The 22,942-nt window shown below is 42.2% G+C and overlaps 2 protein-coding genes across 2 annotated transcripts in view; both read left to right on the top strand.

The window, feature by feature from the left end:
• Nucleotides 1–1,870: 1,870 nt before the first annotated feature.
• LMO2 (LIM domain only 2) lies at nucleotides 1,871–9,958 on the top strand. The gene is made up of 4 exons (XM_035328469.1): nucleotides 1,871–2,560; nucleotides 2,673–2,841; nucleotides 6,205–6,420; nucleotides 8,906–9,958. The coding sequence occupies exons 1-4, from the start codon at nucleotides 2,554–2,556 to the stop codon at nucleotides 9,123–9,125; spliced, it is 612 nt and encodes a 203-aa protein (XP_035184360.1). The 5' UTR covers nucleotides 1,871–2,553; the 3' UTR covers nucleotides 9,126–9,958.
• Nucleotides 9,959–22,688: 12,730 nt separating this feature from the next.
• Nucleotides 22,689–22,942, top strand: part of FBXO3 (F-box protein 3) — a 28,195-nt gene continuing 27,941 nt past the window's right edge. The window contains exon 1 of the mRNA XM_035327353.1: nucleotides 22,689–22,848. Coding sequence (XP_035183244.1) covers nucleotides 22,742–22,848 — 107 coding nt within the window. The 5' untranslated portion in view covers nucleotides 22,689–22,741. The remainder of the gene's footprint in view (nucleotides 22,849–22,942) is intronic.

Consider the following 22,942-nt stretch of genomic DNA (forward strand, 5'->3'; position numbering starts at 1 on the left):
AGAAAGTTGAAGAAAAAGTGCTTACAGAAATTACATTTGGGCAAAAGCCAACAGCAGTTTGGTACTCACCCATAGGGCAGGACACTGCCCCTGGCAGCTTCTGTTTATCTTCTGCCACTCTGGTGCTTCCCAAATGTTTTGGCTTAGTACAAACCCCTCCTGATGTATGGGGCCAAGCGATGCCTGGTGTCTTTGCTGTGCAGTTTGTTCAAGATACCACGACAACTTTGATCCTCACGCAGCATTTCCTGATTGCTCTTTTTTTAAGCAGATTGACCTCAAGCGTTTTCCCACTCAACATGGTGGAGCAATTCATTTGCTTTGCTATGAGCCAGCAGATCAACTGCTTTTATTCAATTTTCTTAAATCTACCCACACTACTTTGCCTAGCATCTCTCTTTCATAGAAGAGAGAGGAAACAAGATATAACTTTACAGTCATTATTAAAATTCTTTTTACACTAGGAGGCAGGTGGTGTCTGGAGGAACATGCAGTGATACCAGCAACATCACAAGTACTACGTTTAAAGAATTGGCTTTTCTAGGAAATTTGTTCTGTATCTGAAATGTGCCAACATCTATGTTTTTGTCCCTCACCAAAACAGTTGAACCAGCCAATCTCTTTTACATAGACAGAAGGACAGATGTCTTAAGCTATTAATTTTGTGTAAATTTTGGAAAACTGAATAGCAGACAAGCAGCACGCCAATATGGCTGTAGAGTATGCACAACTGCATCATCAGAAACCAGAAAATTTACCTGGCATCATAGAATTGTTCACATTATTCCATCAGGAACTATTCAGAGTATGAATGCCCCAATCATCAGGGAAATTTTGACTCAGAGTTATACTTTATTAAACCTTGAAACATGGAGCCAGGAGAAATCAAGCCCAAAGAAATTACTTAAAAAAAAATAAAAATAAAAATAAAAATTCTTCCTTCAAACATGTTTGAAGTTCTTATGCCTAGTTTTGATCTACCTTTAAGTCCAATTTCTGATTTTTTAAACCAACTTAATAATTTTCCTATCAGTTAATGTTTTTGTGTGCCTTGCAATAGTTTAATTCTTCTGTCTTCCTGAAAGGTTTATATCTGACTTTTCTGATGGCAGTGTAAATATGTAAGGAATGAAATATTCATCATCCTGTCTAGAACCTAACAAAGGAGGCTGTTCCTTTAACAGAAATGTTCGGTTATGAGGGTGGCTGTCATCCTGTAATAACTTGAAATACGTTAGAGAGATTTTTTTTTCTTTTTTTTAGAATAAGAAAGATGTGTTCTAATGACCAGTGATGGCTCTAAAGTGTTGCGAGAGCTTGGTTCAAAGCCCCTTGAAATGAATAACAGTCCTTCTGCTGACATGACTAATCTTTGAATCGGGCTCATTAATGTATTTCAGATATTATAACCCTAGCTGCCAAAAAACTGGAAAAAAAATAGAAAGCAGTCATAAAAATAGACATCAAACATATTTCTGCTCTGGGAATTAACACAGAAGCTAAGTATTTCTGCCGGAGCGTTATTGCAGATCTTTTCTGACTGTTTTTAAAGGAATTAGCAGGGCAAGCAGCTCGTCTCAGCCAGGCTTCTGCCCCCCAGCATTCGCCAGTATCTAATGCCACAGAGGCTGGAAAATGCTCCAGTTGCGGTAATAGTTCTCAGCCGGTCCTTTCCGGGATGTGCCGCGCTGATGGAGAGGAGGGGGAGGAAGGATGGGAGGGGAAACAGAGACACCGAGGCGAGAGTTTCCCATCTTTAGCTCCTCTGCGAGTCCCTACAGATCAATACCTGGTACTCTGGAGCTTTTTTAGCTCACTGACATCAGGTGGCGTCAAGATCTAAAGGCGCTGCCCGAGAACTCGGGGCGCCTAGGAGCGGGCAGCCGTGGACGCTCACTATGGGATAGCAGCGAGACACAATTTAGTTGGCCAGTTTGCATCCTAGGCAGAAGAAGGACGGTACCTAGGTTCTCCCCTAGCGTTTTCCCCTGCAGATCTCACAGCCCTGTGCAAAGCCCTGTGCGTGCGGCATGTGCGTGTGCAAGGGATGGACAGGGTGAGGGGGGGCAGCAGCCGAAAATCATGAAGCGGGGGCTTCTTCTTCGCAGCCCTTCGGGTGAGCCTCGGCTGGCAGCCGGCGGAGCGTTGTGAAATCATGTCGCGATAGGGAACCGCAGCGCCCCGGGTGTCCCTTTAAGCAGCCGAGCGAGTGGCGCTGCTGCTGTTCTCATTGCCAAACCCCCGGGAGTCCAGTTAAGAAACGGGCAGCTGTCTCTTTAAGTGTGATTTCCTTCTATTGTATTTGAATCGTGATCAGGAAAAAGGAAATGAAACCGGAGCCCCGGGGCCGAGCCAGAGGAGCCGTAATAATGATGCCGAGCCGCACCTCGGCGGCACACGCGCCTCTCCCGGGGGCGTGCTGAGAGCTGCCGGGGGCTGCGCTGCGCGGTGCGGAGCGGAGCGGTGCGGAGCGGTGCGGGGCAGGCAGCGGTGGCCGCGGCCGCAGCCCCCCCCCGGCCCCGCCGCCCGGCGCGCAGGAGGAGCGCGGCGAGGATGGGAGGTGAGAGCCTGCGGGCCGGCCTGCGGACACCCGGCCCCGGGCGGCGGCGGCGGCCCCAGCCCCCGTTCCTCCTCCTCTCTCTCTCTCTCTCTCTCTCTCTTTGGTGTTGCAGGAGGAAATCCTGTGAATGTCATTGGGGGGCGGAGGGGGAACTCGGCTGGCGAGAAGGCGTCGAGAGCAGACAGCCTCTGCGGGGGCAGAGCCCACCACCGGCACACTACAAAGGAGCAATCCCTGCCAATGTCATCGGCCATCGAGAGGAAGAGCCTCGATCCTTCCGAGTAAGTGGCCTCCTCCCTCCCGCACCTCCCCTGCCGTGCCGCCGGGATGCCGCGGGGACCCCCCCGGGGGGCTGCCGCCGGCCCCGGCCCCCGCCGCGGGCGCCCCTCGGCCGGTCCCCGCCGGGTTCGGATGCGCGGAGCGGGCGGCGGAGCCCGGGGAAGCCGCGGCGGGGGAGCGGGCAACCGCGAGGGGCATCCGCGGGCGCGGAGGAGCCGGGAGCCGCTCTGAGAGCCGGCGGGAGCGGTGCTCGCCCGGGCTGGAGCCGGCGGCCCCTCGGAGCGGCTCTCCGCCCCGCGTCCGAGCCGCCCGGCTCGCCGCCGCCGATCAGAGCGAAAGGTCAGGGCTGCTCTGTGCGGGTGCCCCACTTCCACATTTTCAGCATGCGAGGCACTTTGCAACTTTCAAGGGCTCGGATAAACCGCTGGGGGTGGCTGTGCTGCAAAGGGCATGCGGAGAGACGTGATGGACGGGGTGCGGGGGACGAGAATTGCCCTCCAAGTTTTCCACCCAGGGCTGGACCCTGGTGCTGTGCAGGGTCCCCAGGCGGTGCTGTGCAGGAAGGTGCCAGCAAGGTGCCAGGATGGGTGCTAGCCCCTCCGCACCTGCAGCCCCCAGCCCCAGGCTCGGCAGGGCAGCACAGCACCGCGCCTCCCCATAGCCGCAGCTACGCTCGTCGGCAATCACGATAAGAGAGAGAGAGAAAAAAATAAAATCTCCGTTTTCAGATAACACTTAAAACATTGCTCTTAGGAAAGTTCAGCCATTCGTGGTTTGTTTCCTGTGAGATATTAAAAATGCCATCTCTCGAAGCCCCAAATGAACACATGGGAACTGTCTGGTGGGTTAAATCAATTCATGCCATGTCACATTTGACTTTTTATGTGCTGTATTTTTTCTTATTTTATACAGTCTTTTCAGAATGATAATCTAAGCTCCTATCTATAAGACTCCTGGGTGTGAACTGTACCATTTGTCCTGGTTTTAGTAGTAGTTATTTATTTACCTACTGTGTGTTCTAGTGACCTAGGCGCTGGCTTAGAAGTCCATGGACATCAAAAAGCTAATGCAGAAAACAGAAATTCTGTTCTGCGTAAACATCCGCCAGGCTGTTCCGGAGTTTAGGGCTTTCAGAGAACTAGCTCGTGATTCCTGAGCACCCGTAAGACAAAATATCTGGGGGGCACGTCTGAAGTTTCAAATAATGGACAATAAAGGATACTAGCGTGCATTTCCTTATACTTGCATGCTCTGCTGAGAGGCTCACAGAACTTGTCAGAGAGGAGCCCATGCCTCATGAAAGGAAGGATGGGACTCAAAAGAAAAAACTTGGAAAAAGTGGGGCCTGATCATAGGATTTTAATGGAATTTTCCGAGTGAAGAGGTGGAAGGAGTGGGGTGTTAGGACAGCACTTTCAGGGCACAGCAGTTTAAACACAGAGGAGCGAAAACCAGACTAGTGTATAATCAGATCATATCTGAGGGCTCAGCTTGTCTAAATAAGAGCTGCAGGATCAGTTTCACAGTACAGAAGTTCTTGGCCACCCATCATTTCTCCACGCTGAAGAAAGTAATTTTTTTCCTAGAAAACTGCTGACCCAGTAACTATGCTTTACAGAAAGCTACCTGAGGCAGCAGCAACGTAATTTTTCCTGTTGGAAACTCGGAGCAGCCTGGCTCTCCTCTCTCAGTGTGGTTCTCCTCTGCCCATGCCAGCCTGACGGAGGACAGACCAGCGACGGAGGCAAAGCACTGACGGACTCTATTAGGGCAGTGTGCTGAACGATTTGGGGCTCTGCTCTGCCTCATGTTGAGCACCTACCTCGGTCATGATCCAGTAAAGCAGATAAGCATAAACCTGCAAACATATGACTTCCTTGCTGCTGGCCACAGGTTTAAAACTCAGCAAGTGCTTAAAGGATTGATCCCTTAGTCTTTTGATTAACTTCCCTGGGTTCTGGATGAGGCCCTCAGTGGCAGTGCCAGGTCCCTGCAAGACTTGCAGAAATGAGCTCACGTGCCTTCCTTTTAATTTTTGCTGATTTTTTTTTTTTTTTTTTTTTTTTTTTTTTTTCTGGCAGATCTATACAAAAAGGCAAATAAGAGTATTCCTTAAGAAAGTAGTTTTGAAGAAAATTACTGCTTTATCCCCCGGTGTTGCCAGAACCTACCCAGACTTCAGAGCTTTTTTTTTTTTTTTTTTAAAAAAAAAAAAGATCTTACATGAATAGTCAGTGCTAGTATCACACTAAAAATTTGTGCTTCCTTTCACTCAGGGATATGTAAATCCGCAATAATTGTTTGACATCATTTGAGCTATGCTGTTGTAGACACATCTCAGGGGATTCATGTCCTTAGCTGAAGGAAAAAACAGCAGTGACATCAGGTAACATGCTGGCTTTATTAAAAACAGCAGCAAAACATAAACCAGCTGGGCAACAGCCACATCTGTTGTATTTATTTAATGCTGTTCAGTGAAATATCATCCCTTAGTCCTCAAATTTGCAATTCCCAAAGGAAAATTGATTGCGTGTAAAATCCCACAGGTATCTTTTCTAGTCCTGTAGCCCTTGGTGAGGCAGAATTCCCTTGCTTCCAGCAGCACTACTGTCAAAGCTTGAAGGATCAGGTCTACAAGATAGGCTCGTGTATTTTGGGGTTCATGCACAGATACTTTATGGTAATTCTTGGGTTCTTCCATAAGTTATAGGTAAATCCAAGGGTTATTTGGGTTGATTAGGTTAGTTACAGAAGTTTATAAAAATCTTGTTGAAAAAAAAACACCACATTTTTTATGGCAAAGAAAGCCTTGCTACATTTTGTGGGCAAAACAGAATTACCTGAAAATAGGAAGAAAATGGTAAGAACTTTGTGGTTGTTGGCATTTGTCAGTCTACATAGACATAACCAGCATTTCTATGAAATAGTGAATCCAAACAACTTTTTGAAAAGATCTTTAATCATGTGAAAATCACATTATTTGATTATTTTTTTTTGTCCTCTAAACATAGTAGATGTATTTACAGTAATGAACATACATGGGTGATACAGAGATTTTTGTGCTTATGCATTACCCTTTGAAGAAAAGTATAAAACTAGTTAGCAGATGTTTGGATACTTTTGCTAACTCCTTATATTTTTAGCTGTCCCTTTCTTTTTAAAGCACAAGAAGAGTGAAGTCCTTCTCCCTCTTGTGCCAGAAGGAGATAAATCATTTACTCTGCTAGGAGAAAAAATGAGGATGTATTCTGTTCTAACTTAACCAATCTATCATTTTGTTTAGTTTTGTTTTTCCTTCTGCATCTTCTCACGTGGATGGTTGCAGAGAACATTCTCCTTCTCCAACTTTGCTTTCATTCACTCAGGGAGCCAGTGGATGAAGTGCTCCAGATCCCCCCCTCACTGCTGACATGTGGCGGCTGCCAGCAGAACATCGGGGACCGGTATTTCCTGAAGGCCATCGATCAGTACTGGCATGAAGACTGCCTCAGCTGCGACCTGTGCGGGTGCAGGCTCGGAGAAGTGGGGAGACGGTTGTATTACAAACTGGGCAGGAAGCTCTGCAGAAGGGACTATCTCAGGTATACAGCCTCTCCAGCCCACTTCTTCTACCCTAGCTCCCCTTCTTTCTACCATTTCAGCTTTGATTATTAATTTAAGGTATAGCAGTGAACAAAGGTCCATAATTAATTCATTTTGATTCATCTTAAACATAGAGTTTAACATGGTTTGCTAAGTGCTGCTGCTCCCCCCAGTAGCTCCAGGCTGACTGAGCTGTGTCAGCATGGGATGCTCTCAAGTAGAAACTGGGGAGCGGTGATGAATTTCAGCAAGAAGGGTTTGCACCTGAGCTGACCATGAGCCAGTTCCCTGGAATGGCTTTAAGTAGCTCTGCGCTTCTCCAGGCATAGCTGTGTAGCTGAAAGTTATATAAAAACAGGTGCCAAGATCAGCTACTGATGAAAGATCATTTAGTTCTCTCATTTAAGAACATGGTATCCAAGGTAACTGAATTTAATTCATTTTCCTGATGCAGCAATATCAGCTGTATAAGAGATGCTTGACTCCACCAACCAGCTGGGCCACTGTACTCGTTTGGTTTCTGCAGTGACTGCCTTTTATACATGGATTGATTCATGTCTTTTTCTGCATCACTGGTGAACTTATCTGGAACGCTTCAAGCAGAAAGAGACAATGTGTTGTATGCTTGTTGCAAAGCTGCAGCCAGTACAGGAAAGTTTGATCCTGCTAATTTGCACCCAGTGGATTTTTGACATTCTTAAGCCTGGTCAGACATGAACAGACGTGAACTTAAGATATTTGGCTGAATCAGATCCCACAAACACACTTTTAAAGGGTGTTTTAATTAATATCTCTCTGTCTATCTGACTTGCTATAATTTGTAAGTAGAAGGATTAAACTGAGATTAATATATTTCAAGAAAATTCATAATAAAAGATCTCTGTATTCTCAATTACAAGAAAAGTGTTTTGATCTTTGCAGTGCCGGTTGTATAGCATTTCTTCTAATGGATCCTTAATGTTGCAGGAAGTCTGTGGAACAGAATACAGATACTTTATATTTTTTTCAGTTACCTTACCAAAGTCTACAAAAACTAAAATAAAATCTCAGAGGAGCTCCTAATTATTGTATTGTGGAGCCTGCTGATGGGAATTTTGCTTAGCAGAAATTAAGAACTAAGTTCTGCAAATGGGACCTCTTATAAACACTCGGCATGTGCCATGTTCCAGCAATCAACCAGTGTTAGCTACGCTTTCCAAATACTTTTCATCTTAAAATAGAAACAACAGAAAATATGGCAATGTAATTAATATGTTTTCTTGCAGTGAATTTGAATTTTTTTATTTATTTAATAATGCAACATATAATATCTTCCATTATTAACGAGAAATTTTGCAACCTTTGTGTAACCTTGCTCTTACTTTTGTTGGGCAGAAGTAGACACTGACATCTCCTGGTAGATGAAAGAAACGATGTCTTTTCCCCTTAAAAGAGCTCTCTTTAGTGGGTATTCCATTTCCAGTTCAGGTTATATGAAGCAGGCAAAGTATATGAAAATGAAGTGTAGGGGGTGGACAATGTTTTCTGGAATTAGTATCAAAATGTGTAAGTCAAATTCACTAGGTGTAAACTTTAAACACGTAATAGAAATTCTTCCCCCTTCTACGAATATATATATATCTTTTGTATGTAATATATATATGTAAATATGTATCTTCCTGCTTATTTGTTAATGATTTGAATTGCAAACTCTGTAACCAGCAGTCTGTGTGAAGTGCTGGCATTCGTTTTGTCATCACACGTGACTGAGTATGTTGCACTGCTCCAGCAGAGAGTGGTGGTGCATGCTGTGATGGGGATACATATGTGGTCCATTCATTAGAGTCTTCTTTTAATAGACAATGACATAATAATCTCAGCAGGGAGCCTGAATGTGGATAAAAGATCAGTCCAAATCATAAAATTGTTTGGGCTAGCACAGTACCTGGATGGTGTTAGCATTTGTCCATCTGAAACCCAGCAGGAGTGATTTCATGGATACAGAAAGGTTTAAGTTTGAAAGAACTTCAAATGTGGAGGCAACAAAAAGAGACAGTAGTATGTTAAATCATAGCTTGTATCAAGCTTCCTTCCTATAAGCTTCCAATGCAACAGCTGAAGATAGGCTAAATTTATCAGCTGTAACTAATTTCTATGGATCATATATGTATGTGCAAGCATTTGCATCACACAACTTTATGCTATGATCCAGCGGTCCTTTGCTCCCCCTGAAGCTGCTCAGCATTTCAGGATAAGGTCACTGATCACAGAAATCAATTACATTGAAAATAGGTGAGGACCTCGGACTTTCTACTTCAATTTTTGGTATTGCAAAGTTTAGAGTTTTGTTCAGCAGCTTTCCATGTGACCTCTACGTATCTTTGGCAATAGTATGACTAATGGGGCAAGAGACTGATGTTTTGGTGTGTTTCTGTTTTGATTTGTGTTCTTCCCCATCTCTCTAGCAATGTAACTCTGCTTACTTCTCTGCTGTTGTTGTTTTAGGCTTTTTGGCCAAGATGGCCTCTGTGCCTCCTGTGACAAACGAATCCGGGCTTATGAGATGACCATGCGGGTGAAGGACAAAGTGTATCACCTTGAATGCTTCAAATGTGCTGCCTGCCAGAAACACTTCTGTGTTGGGGACAGATACCTCCTCATCAACTCGGACATAGTATGTGAACAGGACATCTACGAGTGGACTAAGTTAAATGGAATGATATAGCAAAGACATGGCTCATGGTCTCTAAAAGACATCTCACGGGTGACACAGACGCATAGCTGCAGTGAGGAGATAACCACCTGAGCTATGTGCTTTGTCTAAAATGGGGGGAAAATACCACAGAGTAGGTCCTTTTCAGGCAGTGCTACGTAGACTCTAAACTACATATAAGTGAAGAAGGCAGACCGAAGCAATAGTAGATAGACTGACTTCTGTTAACAAAGGCGTATTGACAATAACTGACATCAGCCAGATAGGCAAGAGCTGGGGAACAACCATAATGTGGTAATGAATGCTCATAACTGGAAAAACAGTAGTGACTTATGTAAAGAGATGTTATGACTTTGTCACCTGCAGACTAGGATTGTGCAATTGATTTTTCTTTTCATCTTGTTTTAGTTACTCAGTTTAGACAACAGCTCCTAATGTAGACATGAAGAAGAATACTGGAAGAAAATGGCCAGTCACTTACATGGTCATTCAATAAGGCCTTACATTTCGGGTAGGACAGAAAGTGGGAAGAGGGTGGGGGTTATTTTTGCATGGATTTTTTTTATTATTATTATTTTATTTTTTTTTTCTGTGAGAATGAAGGGTGCATCCTCTAGTCCCAAACTGTTCTTCAAAATAAATAAATAAATAAATAAATAAAAATCCTGCTGAATAGATGTTTTGGGGCACTGCTGTTTCAAGATGAGATGTTCCACAGATCATTTCTATACAAATATAAATCTAAAGAGTTGTTCAACTATTTTAATAACTTAGATTATATCGATAAAATATTTGTTGTGTGTAGTAAGACTCTGCAGCTTTAATAAAAATAACAGAAGATTTGAGTGTTGCTATTTCTTTCTTGGGAGCCAGACTGGATATTTTCTTTGCATTAAATATATATATATAACATTTTTGGTGGAGGGGCTTCTACAACTTATTCCTGCTGTATCCACTTAAGGTTGTGTTTCAAAGCAGTAATATGAGAACACCAGCTTTGCAGAGTTCTTCACACTGAGGGGAAATCAGATAGTGGTGTGTGACACTGAGGCTCTTTGGTGCTTATGAGAATGTTTTGAGGCTGGGTCCCCACAGTGAAATGCGTTTGGGTGTTACTTTGCGACAAAAACAGGGGATATCTGATCTCAGAGGAGACTGTGTAGGATTAGGGTCTCCTAGAAAGGTAGCTGGTCCTGATTTTTCTCTGGGTTATTAAATCCAGTATAATATAAATTAGAGCCAATCAATACTTGCTCGTGTTTAGAAAGCGTTAATTTCAAAGCCTCTCCTTTGAAGACTGTTGCCACTTGCGTCTTAAGCAGAAGGAAGTTTCTTAGCGTTATAGTAATAATAACATGAGACATATGCCTGGTCAGGCAAAAGTGGACATTGAGTATCTTACTCCAACACTGACATGTAGTAGGAGTTAGGGAAGCCTAGAGCAAATCCAGTGTGGCGTGGCGTGACCTCCTCATTAAGCCTTCCCAGCTTGCAGAAAGTTCCACAAAGATCTTTGAACTTGCCCTCAGACCACTCAACACTCAGACCCATCCTCCATGTGTTTGCCCTGCCCCTTTTTCGACTTTTACGCTTTCAGCCTCCATAACATCCCAAAGCAATGATTTTCACAGTTTGATTCTATGCTGTGTTTATTTCAAAACCTGTTCCCTGACCTCTTCATTGGGTGTCCACTATATTGGGAGAGAGAATGAATGGTCATTTCCTGACAGTTTTTTTTTTTTTTTTTTTTTTCCACTATTCCTGACTTTAAAGGCCTATAATTTATCCGCTCCAACTTGTCTCTTTCTGAGATGAATAGTCCAAGTTCCTCCTTGCATGAAAGCTGTTTCACACCTCCACTCCTCTTTACATCTCTGTTCTTCATCTCTGTATATTTTCTGGCTCTACTCTATTCTGAGAGTGTCGAAAGAACTAGGTATTCTGCTCAAACATTTTAAAAATACAGCTGACAGCACAGTGGAACAAATCTGATAATCTGCTCAGAAGACAGCTGTTATGTTCATTCACCCCATCAGTACTAATGTACAAGTAATAGCACCTAAGCATATGGATATCTATTTGTCTGATTCTTTTCAATAGAATTATCACCTAAGGGATCTGTCATCCAACTGGTAGTACTAACCACTGACAACATTTTGCATTTTACGTTTTATGATGTATATTCTGAGAGCTCTTTTTTTCTTCTTGGTTTTGTTGTCACAGCCAGCACTGAGGACAAAAAGCTTTCAATTTTATTACCACTGAAGTGGGAGACTATACTGGGGACATAATGAGATCATGCTTGAAAAGAGAAAGCGCAGTTTGAGTGCTCTGTGATTTAGCTCTTCCCAAGTGATATGCTGACCTCTGGAGGCCGTAGGCAGCCATCATAATTACAACTCAGCCTAAAATACATCCCTGCCAGCACAGACCCAGAGCAAGGAAAATCCAGGTATCATCTTCTTCACCCTCGGTGGCTCCTTGCCAATACTGTCTCAATATCCCTGTTAGCTTATCCCTCTTGCTGGATGTATCCGTGATGCTAATGCAGGGTGCAGGTGCACGTGCACAATTTTGGGTCTGTGCATGGGAGCACACAGTGAGCATCGCATCGACAGATAATGAAGTAACAACAGCTTCATGGCAGATGTCTTTAAAGCTTTCAAAATCATCATACCATGTCATGCCACTGCAGCGTCTCTCTCAGAGCCCTCTTCTTTCACTCCTCTCCTTTCCCTGAAAAAAGACACCTCGATGGCACTACAGTATGAGCAGGAGAGAGGGGTGCTTACAACTTCATCTACTAGTTCATGGCAAGAAAATTTTACAGATGACAGCAATTGGTTATAAAGCTGCTCTCTCTGCAGTCCCCTGCCAATGGCATATCGAGGCAGACAGGTATCAAAGGGAATGCGATGCACCAGGGAGCATGAAGTCCGCTCCAACACACGGAGGTGCTGGCTGCAGGACCTCCCGCCCAGCAGCATGGATTTCAGGTGGTGGGCAGCGTTCTGCTGGTGGTCATGACACTGCCTGGGCAACTGGGGGACAAAATGAGCCTGCCTTTGACAAAGTAGGCAGCGATTTTGACTGTTCAGAAGTGCCGTGAAGAGGTTTTGAGCCATATTCTGATCTCACACAGCTTGATGGTACAAGTGACTCTGGAATAACTGAAACCACAGAATTACACCTGTATAAAGATAGCATTGACGTGGTCAGAAGCAACTGAGATCATTACAGATAATACATTTGACATTTATTCCTTTTACAGTGTAATTTTTAACCTTTCTCAGCCATACTTTCTCAGCCATACAGTGTCTTATAGAGAGGTCTGACTGAAAATGGAGTATGAGGGGCCTTGTTAACACCTGAGTTGAAATTAGGTGATAGTGTCAATAGTTCAGGAAGGCTCTGCACTAATGAAAGCAAGACCTCTGTTTTGTTCCCACCTCGGAAAGTATTTCCTGTGTGACTTTGGGCAATTCAGTTAAATATTCTGCTTCTCTGCCCACCTGTGAAATTGAAATGTTATCACTTATTCTTTAAAAATTTGAAAACATCCTAATAGAAATACACTCATTATTTTGTGTAAGGTATAACTTACACAGGGAAATACGTTTAAAACCTAAATGAATATATTTGTAATGGAAAGATGCTGTAGGGTGGATATTCTTATTTTATTATAAGGCCAACTCTTTTATCTAGTCCTTGTAACTTCAGAAGGGGCTTAAGCTAAACCAGAAGACAACAGCTTGTGCCAGAAGAGTCTCTGCTTAAGCAGTAGTATCACTCCACCTGTATAATTATGCCAGTCTGTCGATAATCCCAGGCAGAAAAACCTTGAGACATCACAGAACAAGACATATGCATGCCAGAAAAGAAGTTAAAAAAATAAAAAAACTATCAGGTGTAAAAATGTAAGGCAAAATGCTGTAGTCATTCCTAACACTTCTTTTGCTGCTAGATTCCCATGTGGAGATACGTTTATCACACTGCTGTGAGTTACTACTTTTTCAAACCTGCTGCATTGCTCATAACAATCATAAGTCATTTGTAATTCTTGTTTTCTGGATCCAGGAGGAGGGAGAAGAGATTTTTCTTGGAATTAGTGTAACCAATACTTCACCTCCACCTTCACCCCAAGTGTGTTCAGTGAAGAGTCTCTCCTGGAACAACAAGAAAATAAAATGCTTCAAAAACAATGATAAAAATAAACACCAAAATTATTTAACATCATAGAAAAAACACGATAATCTGCATATGACTTCATCAGCTGATATTCAAATGCTTCGTCCTTTATAGGTTTTCAATATCAGCAGTATTTTAAAAGGCATATCATCCTTCACAATTTCCCTTCTTTGTCCCCATTATTCAATGTCATGCATGGTAGGAAGATGAGAGCATTACCATCGATATCACTTTTTTAATTCCATGTCCTTGAATAAGGGCAATAAGAACCCTGCATAATAGAGTTTTCAGCAGAGAGAGTAAATGGGAATCGGTTGTTAATTCAATGCAGGATTCAGAAGCTGTCTCTCCCTTCTCTGTTCTCAAGGTAATACTGTGCCTCCAATTGTCATTATACCCAAGAATCGAATTATTTGAATTCTGGACACATCAGCACAAAACTGAAGACTCCCTGCCAATTTCGTAGCCTGCTTGGAAGAGAACATCACAGAGCATCACTCATTTATACGACTGCCAGCCTGAGACTGTAAATTCAGGAAACAAGAAGGCCTCAGGTGCTGCACTTTAACATGTCTTTCTGCTCCTGATTCACCCCCCCCCCCTCCTCACTACCTCCCAGACAAGGTAACATTTTATCTCTGAAAGGCAAAGCTTTCAACCATCTGCCAGGATGAGCACAGACTCTGTATGGCCTGAATGTGAATTGAAAATGAGACTATTAAGTCTATTAATTGATAACAGTGACTTGTGACTTTGAAGGCGATTCATGACACTTGGAAAAATAATCTATAAAGATTTCAGTTGCTCTAAAAAGACAGTGCAGCATCAGCTTATTTCACTTGCAGCAGGTTCATCTCTTTTATAGAGCATACTGCACTGCAGGCAATGGAAATTTTAATGGACACTGGAGAAAAATGATCTAGTTCTCTGTCCCACAACAAAAAAAGAAACCATAAAAAGACATAAAACAGAGAGATTGAGATAAGTTATCAGAAAACATTTAAGGAATTGTAATTAAATTATGATTCAGAAGTCTTTCCATGAGATGAAGATTAAACTGGCAGAAAGTTGAACCTTGTTTGAAGCAACTTGTTCCCTCCTGCTGTGAGTTGTTTTGTACCTGTCTAATGAGATGGCACATTTCTGAAAGGTTCCTAATACACCAGCAGATCTCTGCCAGTTAGTTAATAAGCATATTTTGCAGGAGTATACCATATTCTGTTCAATGCTTCTTAAGTGCCCTGCAAATTTTAATGCATGAATGCATTGCCCCTTCCCTTTTTAAGCTACAAGCTACACTCCACAGGTGGGGAAACTGAGGCCCAAAATTGACCTAACCTGTTTAAAAATTGCACAGTAACTCTGCCAGACTTAGACAAGAGCATCATCTCAGATCTCTTGACTTGAGCGTAACCATTCAAGCACGGACCATTCTGCAAGAACCGTCAGTATGGCACGGCCTGACCTATCCAGCAGCATGGATCCAACCCCCCAATGTTCTCAAATACAGTCTGAACAGTTTCAAATAGTATTTTGTATGGATAGTTGCCATGAATTGTCTGGAAGTGATTGGTGCACTGATGATGAATACTTCTCTCCCTGTATGAGCAGTCAGTTACATAACGCTCAGCTATGTTGCAGAGTCAGGAGTTGGCAACCTTTGGGGCCATTTGGGCATGGGTGGTAAAAACCCACCATCTTCTGATAAAACAAATGCATTTGATGACATCTATGGCTTAGTCTTCACAGACGGTAAGCCACCATTTCACTGTTTTCAGGAATACTCAGATAGCACATCAGGCTCCCTTAAGTCCCCTAATCTGTGTTTTTCACCAACAGAAAAGGGATGGTCAAAAAGTCCCTGTTACATCATTTCTTTCTTACAAATCTGGTTTTCAAATATTTATTTTTTCAGGGTGGAAAACACGTCATGCTTGAAAATCCTGTTTAAGATTTTCAGGGACGATACTTTTCTAACAAAAAGTTTGAATACGCGATTTACTGAATGCTTCCTGCTCATCTCTGCTCTCTCTCTGACATATTCTGGTTACATATGTATGTTGTTATAAGTCAGTGAGGCCCAGAACCAAGAGTGAATGGAATGCAAGAAGTTTTATTTCAATGGATCTGCCGGAATGAGTGGACAAGGGGGGATGCTGCGACAGTAGTGACTGGGGTAGTGAAAACCAGCCATTACTCTACAGTGTTGACAGATAATACCAGGGAATAACCCTTTAAAGCTGGGACCCCAGAGAATTCCTTTTGTAGTCCAGTAGTGCTGTGCCTGCTACCTTTCACATGATTGCTGAGGTGTTTCCTCTTGATTTGTTTTGTTTTCTTGTTTTGATTAATCATTGCAGCCATCTGTCTAAAGGATGAAAAAGCAAAACCATATCTCTTGTGCGGAAGCTACCACAAATGTTTGCCAGGATAGTAATCGCAACAAGGCCTGGAAATGGTGGCACAGCACACCAGCAAACCAGCATCTGAGATACAAGCAACAAAGCAAAAAAAAAAAAAACAAAAAACAACTAAATATCTATCTGAAAGCTTAGAAGAGCTTTTGAATTATTGACTGATGATACACCTGTTAGTGAATTACTGTGTAATGACTCCTGCTCTCTGCATGTAACTTCCACGACGTGTCAGTCACAAGATGCATTTTCCCTAGGGCACTAGGTCTGGATGCTTGTTAGTACAGGGAGTAGCTTTTCGATCATGTTAGCTGGCCCCCAACAACCTGCTGGAGCAGGAACCCCCTGGGTGAAGGACAGATGAAACCCCGGCTTCAGTCTCCAGTTTTCTTACTGCTTGAGACTCCTGACTCAAGGCTGGGATTGAGGGCTTGGTTTTTGTCTCTTCTCAGTCATGTGTCTTGCATCTGACATCAGATAACTTTCACAATACCTGCAAACTGGTTTTGAGATACAATTTGCTTATTTATACTTTTTTAAAGAGACATTCACAATAAAACTGAAATTATTCTACAATATGACACAGTCTTCCGTCTGACAATATCTCGCAGCATCTTGACAGCTATATAAAAAAGTGCTTAGATGTCATGTTGGTAGCTTACTAAAATACGTAAGACCTGGAATCATCAACCCGAGGATGCGTTGCAACACTGGGAAATTCCAGATCCACTTGTAAAACAACGCTCTGTCACAGCATGGTTGTGTTTCTCTTACAGCCAGTAGGTGTGAGCGCTGAATTCCCCTGGAATTCTTGGAGCTGGACCAGCAGCGAGTTTGACCCAACGTGCATGAGAAGCGTGTTGTTCGGCTGATAAGGAAACTGGGAACATGCATCAGCAAACACAGTTTGTTTATCCCGTAATAACTGTTTCTGAGTAGTACAGCAAAAAGTGGCCGGGTCTGCACTAGGCAGATAAGAGCTCCTACCAAAAGGACGACCAAAGGTCACGCGAGGCTTCCTAGAAATTTCAAAAGAGAAGCCTTCAGTGGGAATGGATGAGTAAGGGAATTGCAAAGGGTTTCTGGAGTCTTTTATCTTTGTGCTACCTCTTCAAATCCGTCTCAGCACTTCAGTAATTTATTGTTGCCATCATCTGATGAATGTTCAGTGGGCTCAGCCTTGCTCCTACCACACAGGTGTTTATAGCCAAAAACCCACACTGCTGGAACCACAGCTAACTGGTCTCCTTGTTACGAATCTCAGCTAACAATGCAATGAAAGAACATGGGGAGCTGAAAAGTGAGCTTTTATCTGGTTCATACAGACAGGGTTCTTTAGGTGTGAAAGAATCGGAAGCAGCAGAATTTTCTTTAGGTGTGCTTTCTTGTTTTCCACGTTCTTCAGCTAAAGAAAGACCTTCAGAGCTTCCAGGAAAATGCAAAAACTGTGTCTAAACAACCAGGGTCCCAATACTTTGCACAAGATCATGAAATATTCCTCCAATCCTTATTTTCAGTGGTGTCTTTCACACATTGCTTAGGCCATGTCATCTTGCATCATGAATCACAGAGAGTGAAAATGCTGTAAGTTAATGAAATAACAAATATTCCCAAGGCTTTATTACTGCCTTTTTAACAAACTTAAGTTCAAAATCAGCTATTTTGGGAATATGCACCCATGGTCTCCTGTGAATGTCTCAGTGTCACTTTCTGTTAGTGTTAGCCCAGTGTGTACTGTATGCATACAGAACCAGAGACTGGGTATGAGACCCTGTTGGCACCTAGTGATTGTCCGCTGCACTGAATTTCTGTTCTGTACTATCTACTTAATTTAATGAGTTAGTTTTTGGAGGCAAGGATCATACCTTTCTATGCTATTCACTCTCTCTAAAGTGATTTTTTTTTTATTTACACAGGTCAATGTTTACATTTTTACCAGTATCTTAGATTTGATTTATGTGATAGGGCATCGCATGAAAGGAAAACCAACTCTGAGCTAAGAAACCACGGGAAAGAACAAAACTTGGTTATGTCAGTTTGAGTTAACACGGGGCCCTTCCTCTCCAGAAGAAGGCCCAGTCTATTAAAATTTATCTCTAATTAAGATTCGTAGCTTTGCAAACATACATAAATATTTTAGCGCCATTTCAGAGTTCAGAGTCTGAGACAATTTTATTTCTCTCTCTCTCTTTTTTTTTTTTTTTTTTCTAATAAATAAAGACAAGCCTCAAGTCATGCAGAGCTGTAGAGTGTAAGGCAGGGAAGGAACTGAGGTGGCCTGGTGACAATCTTAGACAACTAATTAATCTGGCAATCTTCTGCACTAAGGGATTTGCCTGGATTCCTGCGAACTTAGTTCCTCATTTGGTTCAGAAGAACCAAAGCTGAGCATAGACTCTAGCTATGGCTGCTCCTAGTCTTTCACTGCACCCACCAGATGAAATCTATTGGTTAAATTCTTGGTGATACCAGAGCTGGTATGTAGCCTACCTCTGACTTAAGTTGACCTTGCAGCTGTCAAGGGTAATTTGCCATTGTCTGAGAGAGATTCAAGAAGGGTGTCAGTGTTGTTTGCACATACATAGCAGTAACAAGAAGGGATTTACTTTAAAACTGTTGTTTCATTCTGTCAGAAGGAAGCCTGAAGCTGTATTCTGACAGAAATCCCATTTGTTATTAAAATGCCCAACATGCTCATATGTAATGTTTAGTTTATTCATGTACACATTTCACTGAAGTTCTGGCTCTGATCCCTTTAGCTACCACCCAGTCTTCTCTCAAATCTCATTTGAAATTGACTCCGGTAAAGCCTGAAAAAGTGATTTGCTTATCAGTTCCTATGTAAATCCCCCACCTTTCAAAGGACTACTGATCTATCTTTATGTTTGCGTGACTCACTGGAGTTATTGCATGATCACACAGCTCCCATTTTTAATTTCCCTTACCTTATTCCTTCCATACTGTTTGTTCCAGCCACTCATTGGGTCACGGCTAATTTTAGATTATCAGATTTCCAAGCAAAGGTCACTGCCTAATTGTTCCTGTGAAGCCCTGACCTTATTCCCTCTTTTGTACAGTAAAGAACAAAAACAATAATAACAGTATAACAACTGTACCAATTTCTATGGGTCTTTTTATTCTCAGTGGCAAGTTGTAAGAGGCAGTGTAGTGAATTAGTATAACTTCAGATTCCTAATTGCATCGAATGTACCCAGAGTAAGCTTAGTTGCAAGGCCCCCTTTTTGGCATACCCAGTGCTACATCAGGTCATGCACAATACAGAAGCTGGGTGCTGTGTTAAAGGCATTACACCCACCTACATCCTGTGGTTTCTTATCATCTTCTGACATTCCTTTCATTTGGATACAGAGGTAAGAAGCAAAGTTTATCAAACTTGGCCAAATGCATATAGGTTAAGGTCAGGTTACTGTAGTTGTTAAATAAAGATTTATAGTTTCAACAATTAAAATATTTTGTGTTGTAGCGTGTATAAAATGGTCTTGGTTAAAAACAGAGTTTATTAATTTCATTATAAAAGATACAATGGAGCACATAACTCCTACATTTCAATTCACTGCTCCCTCTTTTGTGTCATATTCAAGTGAGTTTGGGGCTTCACCCCACATAGGATTATTGAACTGACCCTTCCCAATCCACTTTTAACATGGACTACCTCAGAAATCCAGTTTACAGCAAGGCTTCACAAACAGGTATCCCAGAAAAAAACAAGTAGGTGACAGACTGTGGTTTCATTCTTGGTCAGAATCTCATAAAATCAGATCCAAAACTGTATCATGAAATCAAAAAAAATAATATATATATATATATATCCACCCGCCCCCCCCCCAAGCGTTCTGTATTCACCCCAGCAATTCTGCATCATCAAACCTCAGATTCTTACTGCCGATTCCCTGAGCTGCTTGCTACCCCAAAGTGTCAGTTTTGCCCTTTAACATTTTGCCCATTTGTCCATTCAGAGCACTAAGAAACTGAACTTGTGAAATGTAGACCATCCCCAGATGGAAATCTTAGTGTATTAGGTAAATTTCAAGGGATGCTCAGCACCTGGCAGTAAAGATCCCTAGTGTGTCATTTCATTAGATTTTCAATAAGTGAAAATAAATGAAGTATGCTAAAATCCTCATCAACTTCCAAAGATTAAATACGAGATGTGCAAAGGAATCTGAGAATTTTTCAGCCTGAGGAATACTTCTGATACATTTAGCCATTTAGGCTAGAAGCCTGGTGATAATGGAAGAAAAACTAGGCTGCACTAATAACGTGAAAAAGAACCTTTCTGTCTAGGCTGAGCTGCAAAAATGCCTTGATAACTTACCTGTGCAGCTGTCAGCTGTTTGATGGAGAATGCAAAGCTTGCTGTGGGTAAAACATTTCAATGCTAAAATTTTAAGTGCTAATTTTGGAGTGAGTATATCTGTGCTCAGCTTCAGAAACAGATGTTCTCTGCCAAACCAGCAGATTCATAGTAAAGTACTTTTCCTATTTTCTCATCTTTGCATGTACTGCTGCTGCACATCTTGAGAAATCATTCAGATGATTTTGTGACCCTAACTTATAAGCTTGTCACATACTTTGCTTGATGATTGTCCCGTTCTGTAATTTCCTAATTTCCTCAATAATTTTTCCCACTCTGAACAACTGTGTGATGCTGCTAAGATTTGGAGATTTTCCTGTTCAGTAGTCATCTTGTACAGGTAAAATTGAAAATTTAAGAAAAAATATGAATTGTTGAATGGTGACGTTAGAATTCTTCCCTTTTTGAATAATCACTGCAATATGTAATTATCAAATCTGATAACTTGGTAAATTGTCATGCATTTCTGCTTCCTTAGTAAAATCAAGAAGATGCTTTTTTTTATTATTATTTTAAAATTTCCTTCTGTTGCAGTTTCTACTTTGTTAGCAGTTCTTGATAACTTGGCATCCTTTTTATCCATTGAATCATTTTAGCTTCTATTTCAAAAATTCCAGAGGTGTTTTAATTGTTCAAGATAAAATTTTTTATGTTAGGAATAAGGGATAACATACAGTAAGCATATTACATCTGGATACTTTTGGGTCTGGCTCACTTTCCTCTTGGCCTTCTGATTTTTTCATACTGCATGATATTTTACATTGCTCTGACAGGTAAATGTTATTTAATGTTCTGTGTTGACACTGAAAATGTAAAGGAAAATTCAGACCATGACACAGCATTATACTAATAACAGAGGGATTTAAATAGGAACAAACAGCAAATGAGAAAGTTCAAGATACAATCTGAAAACAAAAGAAATACAGAATGTACTTCTACAGTTTTATGAAACATCTAACATGTCTGTTTGAGGGACTATATCCTCCCCAAAATGCATGTGTTACATTGAAATCAACTCATGTCAACTTATATAGAATTACATCAAATCAAATAAAGCACAATAAGAGCAGAGGAAGATGGATTCAGCTGTAGAAAAATAATAATAATAAAAACATAAAAACAAACAAACAAACAAAAACCATGAAAGAGTTCAAGTAGGTTTTCAGAATTAAATTAGAAAGTGTTGCAGAGGAAAAGTGGTCTTTCCCCTCAAGGTAGTGTTAGAAAATTAAAACAGTAGATTTTCATTATTTGCAAAAAAAAAAAAAAAAAAAAAAAAAGAAAGAAAAAAAAAGTAGCAATTGACAAACAATGCAAGCCTTAGAACTATGCAAGTCTTGGAGCACTAGAAGCACTACTAACCTAGCTTTGAATCTACGTTTTGGCAAAACTTGACAGAAATAAAGGAATATGCGGGGTCTCTTAGCTCAGCATTGTTAGATTTTCATGCCGGACAACAAAACCAAGACCAACAAATAGAAATACAAGCAATAGCTTTTTAGTAACATTTCAAGCGTAGTTCTACTATTTTGTTTCCTTCTCTATGGGAAAATTTGCAAGTATGCAAATTACAAAGGACAAAAATCTCCCAAACAGCTAGCAAAAATGCAGTCATATAACCACTAGCTTCTTCCGTTTTAGTTCTTATTTGAGTGATGTTGCAAGGACATTCCACTCTGTCTCAATAACACAATACTGGTATCTGAAGAAGAAGAGGGAAAAAATGATTGTTAGTGTAAAAACATCCAGTAGAAACAATTCCTTCTTTCCAATAAGCATATTTAACTTACTAAAAGTGAGGGACACTGACGGTGTGCCTCTCACATATGGTGGCTGAACCTCACTGAGAGTGTGGCTGTCATATGTATTCCCTGTGGCTATCACATATTGTTTGATTTTTTCGATATCAGTTGTGGTCTCTTTAATATTTATCTATCTCAGAGAATGCTTGCGAAGCTTAATTCGTCACTTGTGAAATTTGGTGGTATTCTTAGTTTTACAGGACCATATCATTGTAAATTTATTATGTTTGTGGCTCTACTACCTAGTAGTTGCATTTGATGAGCTAACAGACTTTGCTTGTAGAGCTCGAAACCTATCACCTGCAACATCTTGGTTTTGACACGAGACGTCTGACAAACGCCCCGCTGTGTGGTCAGGTTACTGTAGTTGTTAAATAAAGATTTGTGAGGCCTTGCTGTAAATTGGATATCTGAGGTGGTCCATGTTAAAGGTGGATTGGGAAGGGTCACTTCAGTAATCCTGTTTGGGGTGCAGCCCCAAACACCCTTAAATATTAAATCTTGTAGCTGGTACACCCCTAGGTTGCAATACATGTCTTTCTGGTGGGAAGTTTACTTTCTCAGTTATGTGTAACTGTGTTATATTTCTAATTTCAGTCCCAGCGGATTCTACAGAACCAATGTACAGGGGACAAGTACATAAGCGGGTGGTATTTGTCTCCTCACTTCTGTTCTAACGCCAACTCGAGGCCCTGCCCAGCAGGGCACCCTCAGCTCCGAGGGCCGAAGGAGGGGAGCCCGGCGGAGGGGCCGGCAGGGGGCGCTGGGGGCCGCCCCCGCCTGACAGCGGAGCGGCGCGGCGCGACGGGCGGGGGCGGCCCCGGCGGCGCCGCTGGGACGTCTCGCAAGATGGCGGCGCCCCTGGACATGGAGCCGGCGGCCCTGAGCCTGGAGCTGCTGCCCACCGACCCGCTGCTGCTCATCCTCAGCTTCCTCGACTACCGCGACTTGATGAGGTGCGCGACGGGCACCGGGCTGCGCGGGGCGCGCCGAGACGAGCCGCCGGGGGTTAAGGGGGGAGGAAGGAGGGCCGGGCCCGGCCTCGGCGGG

The sequence above is a fragment of the Oxyura jamaicensis genome, chromosome 5 (assembly GCF_011077185.1).
Source record: "Oxyura jamaicensis isolate SHBP4307 breed ruddy duck chromosome 5, BPBGC_Ojam_1.0, whole genome shotgun sequence".
Lineage (NCBI taxonomy): Eukaryota > Metazoa > Chordata > Aves > Anseriformes > Anatidae > Oxyura > Oxyura jamaicensis.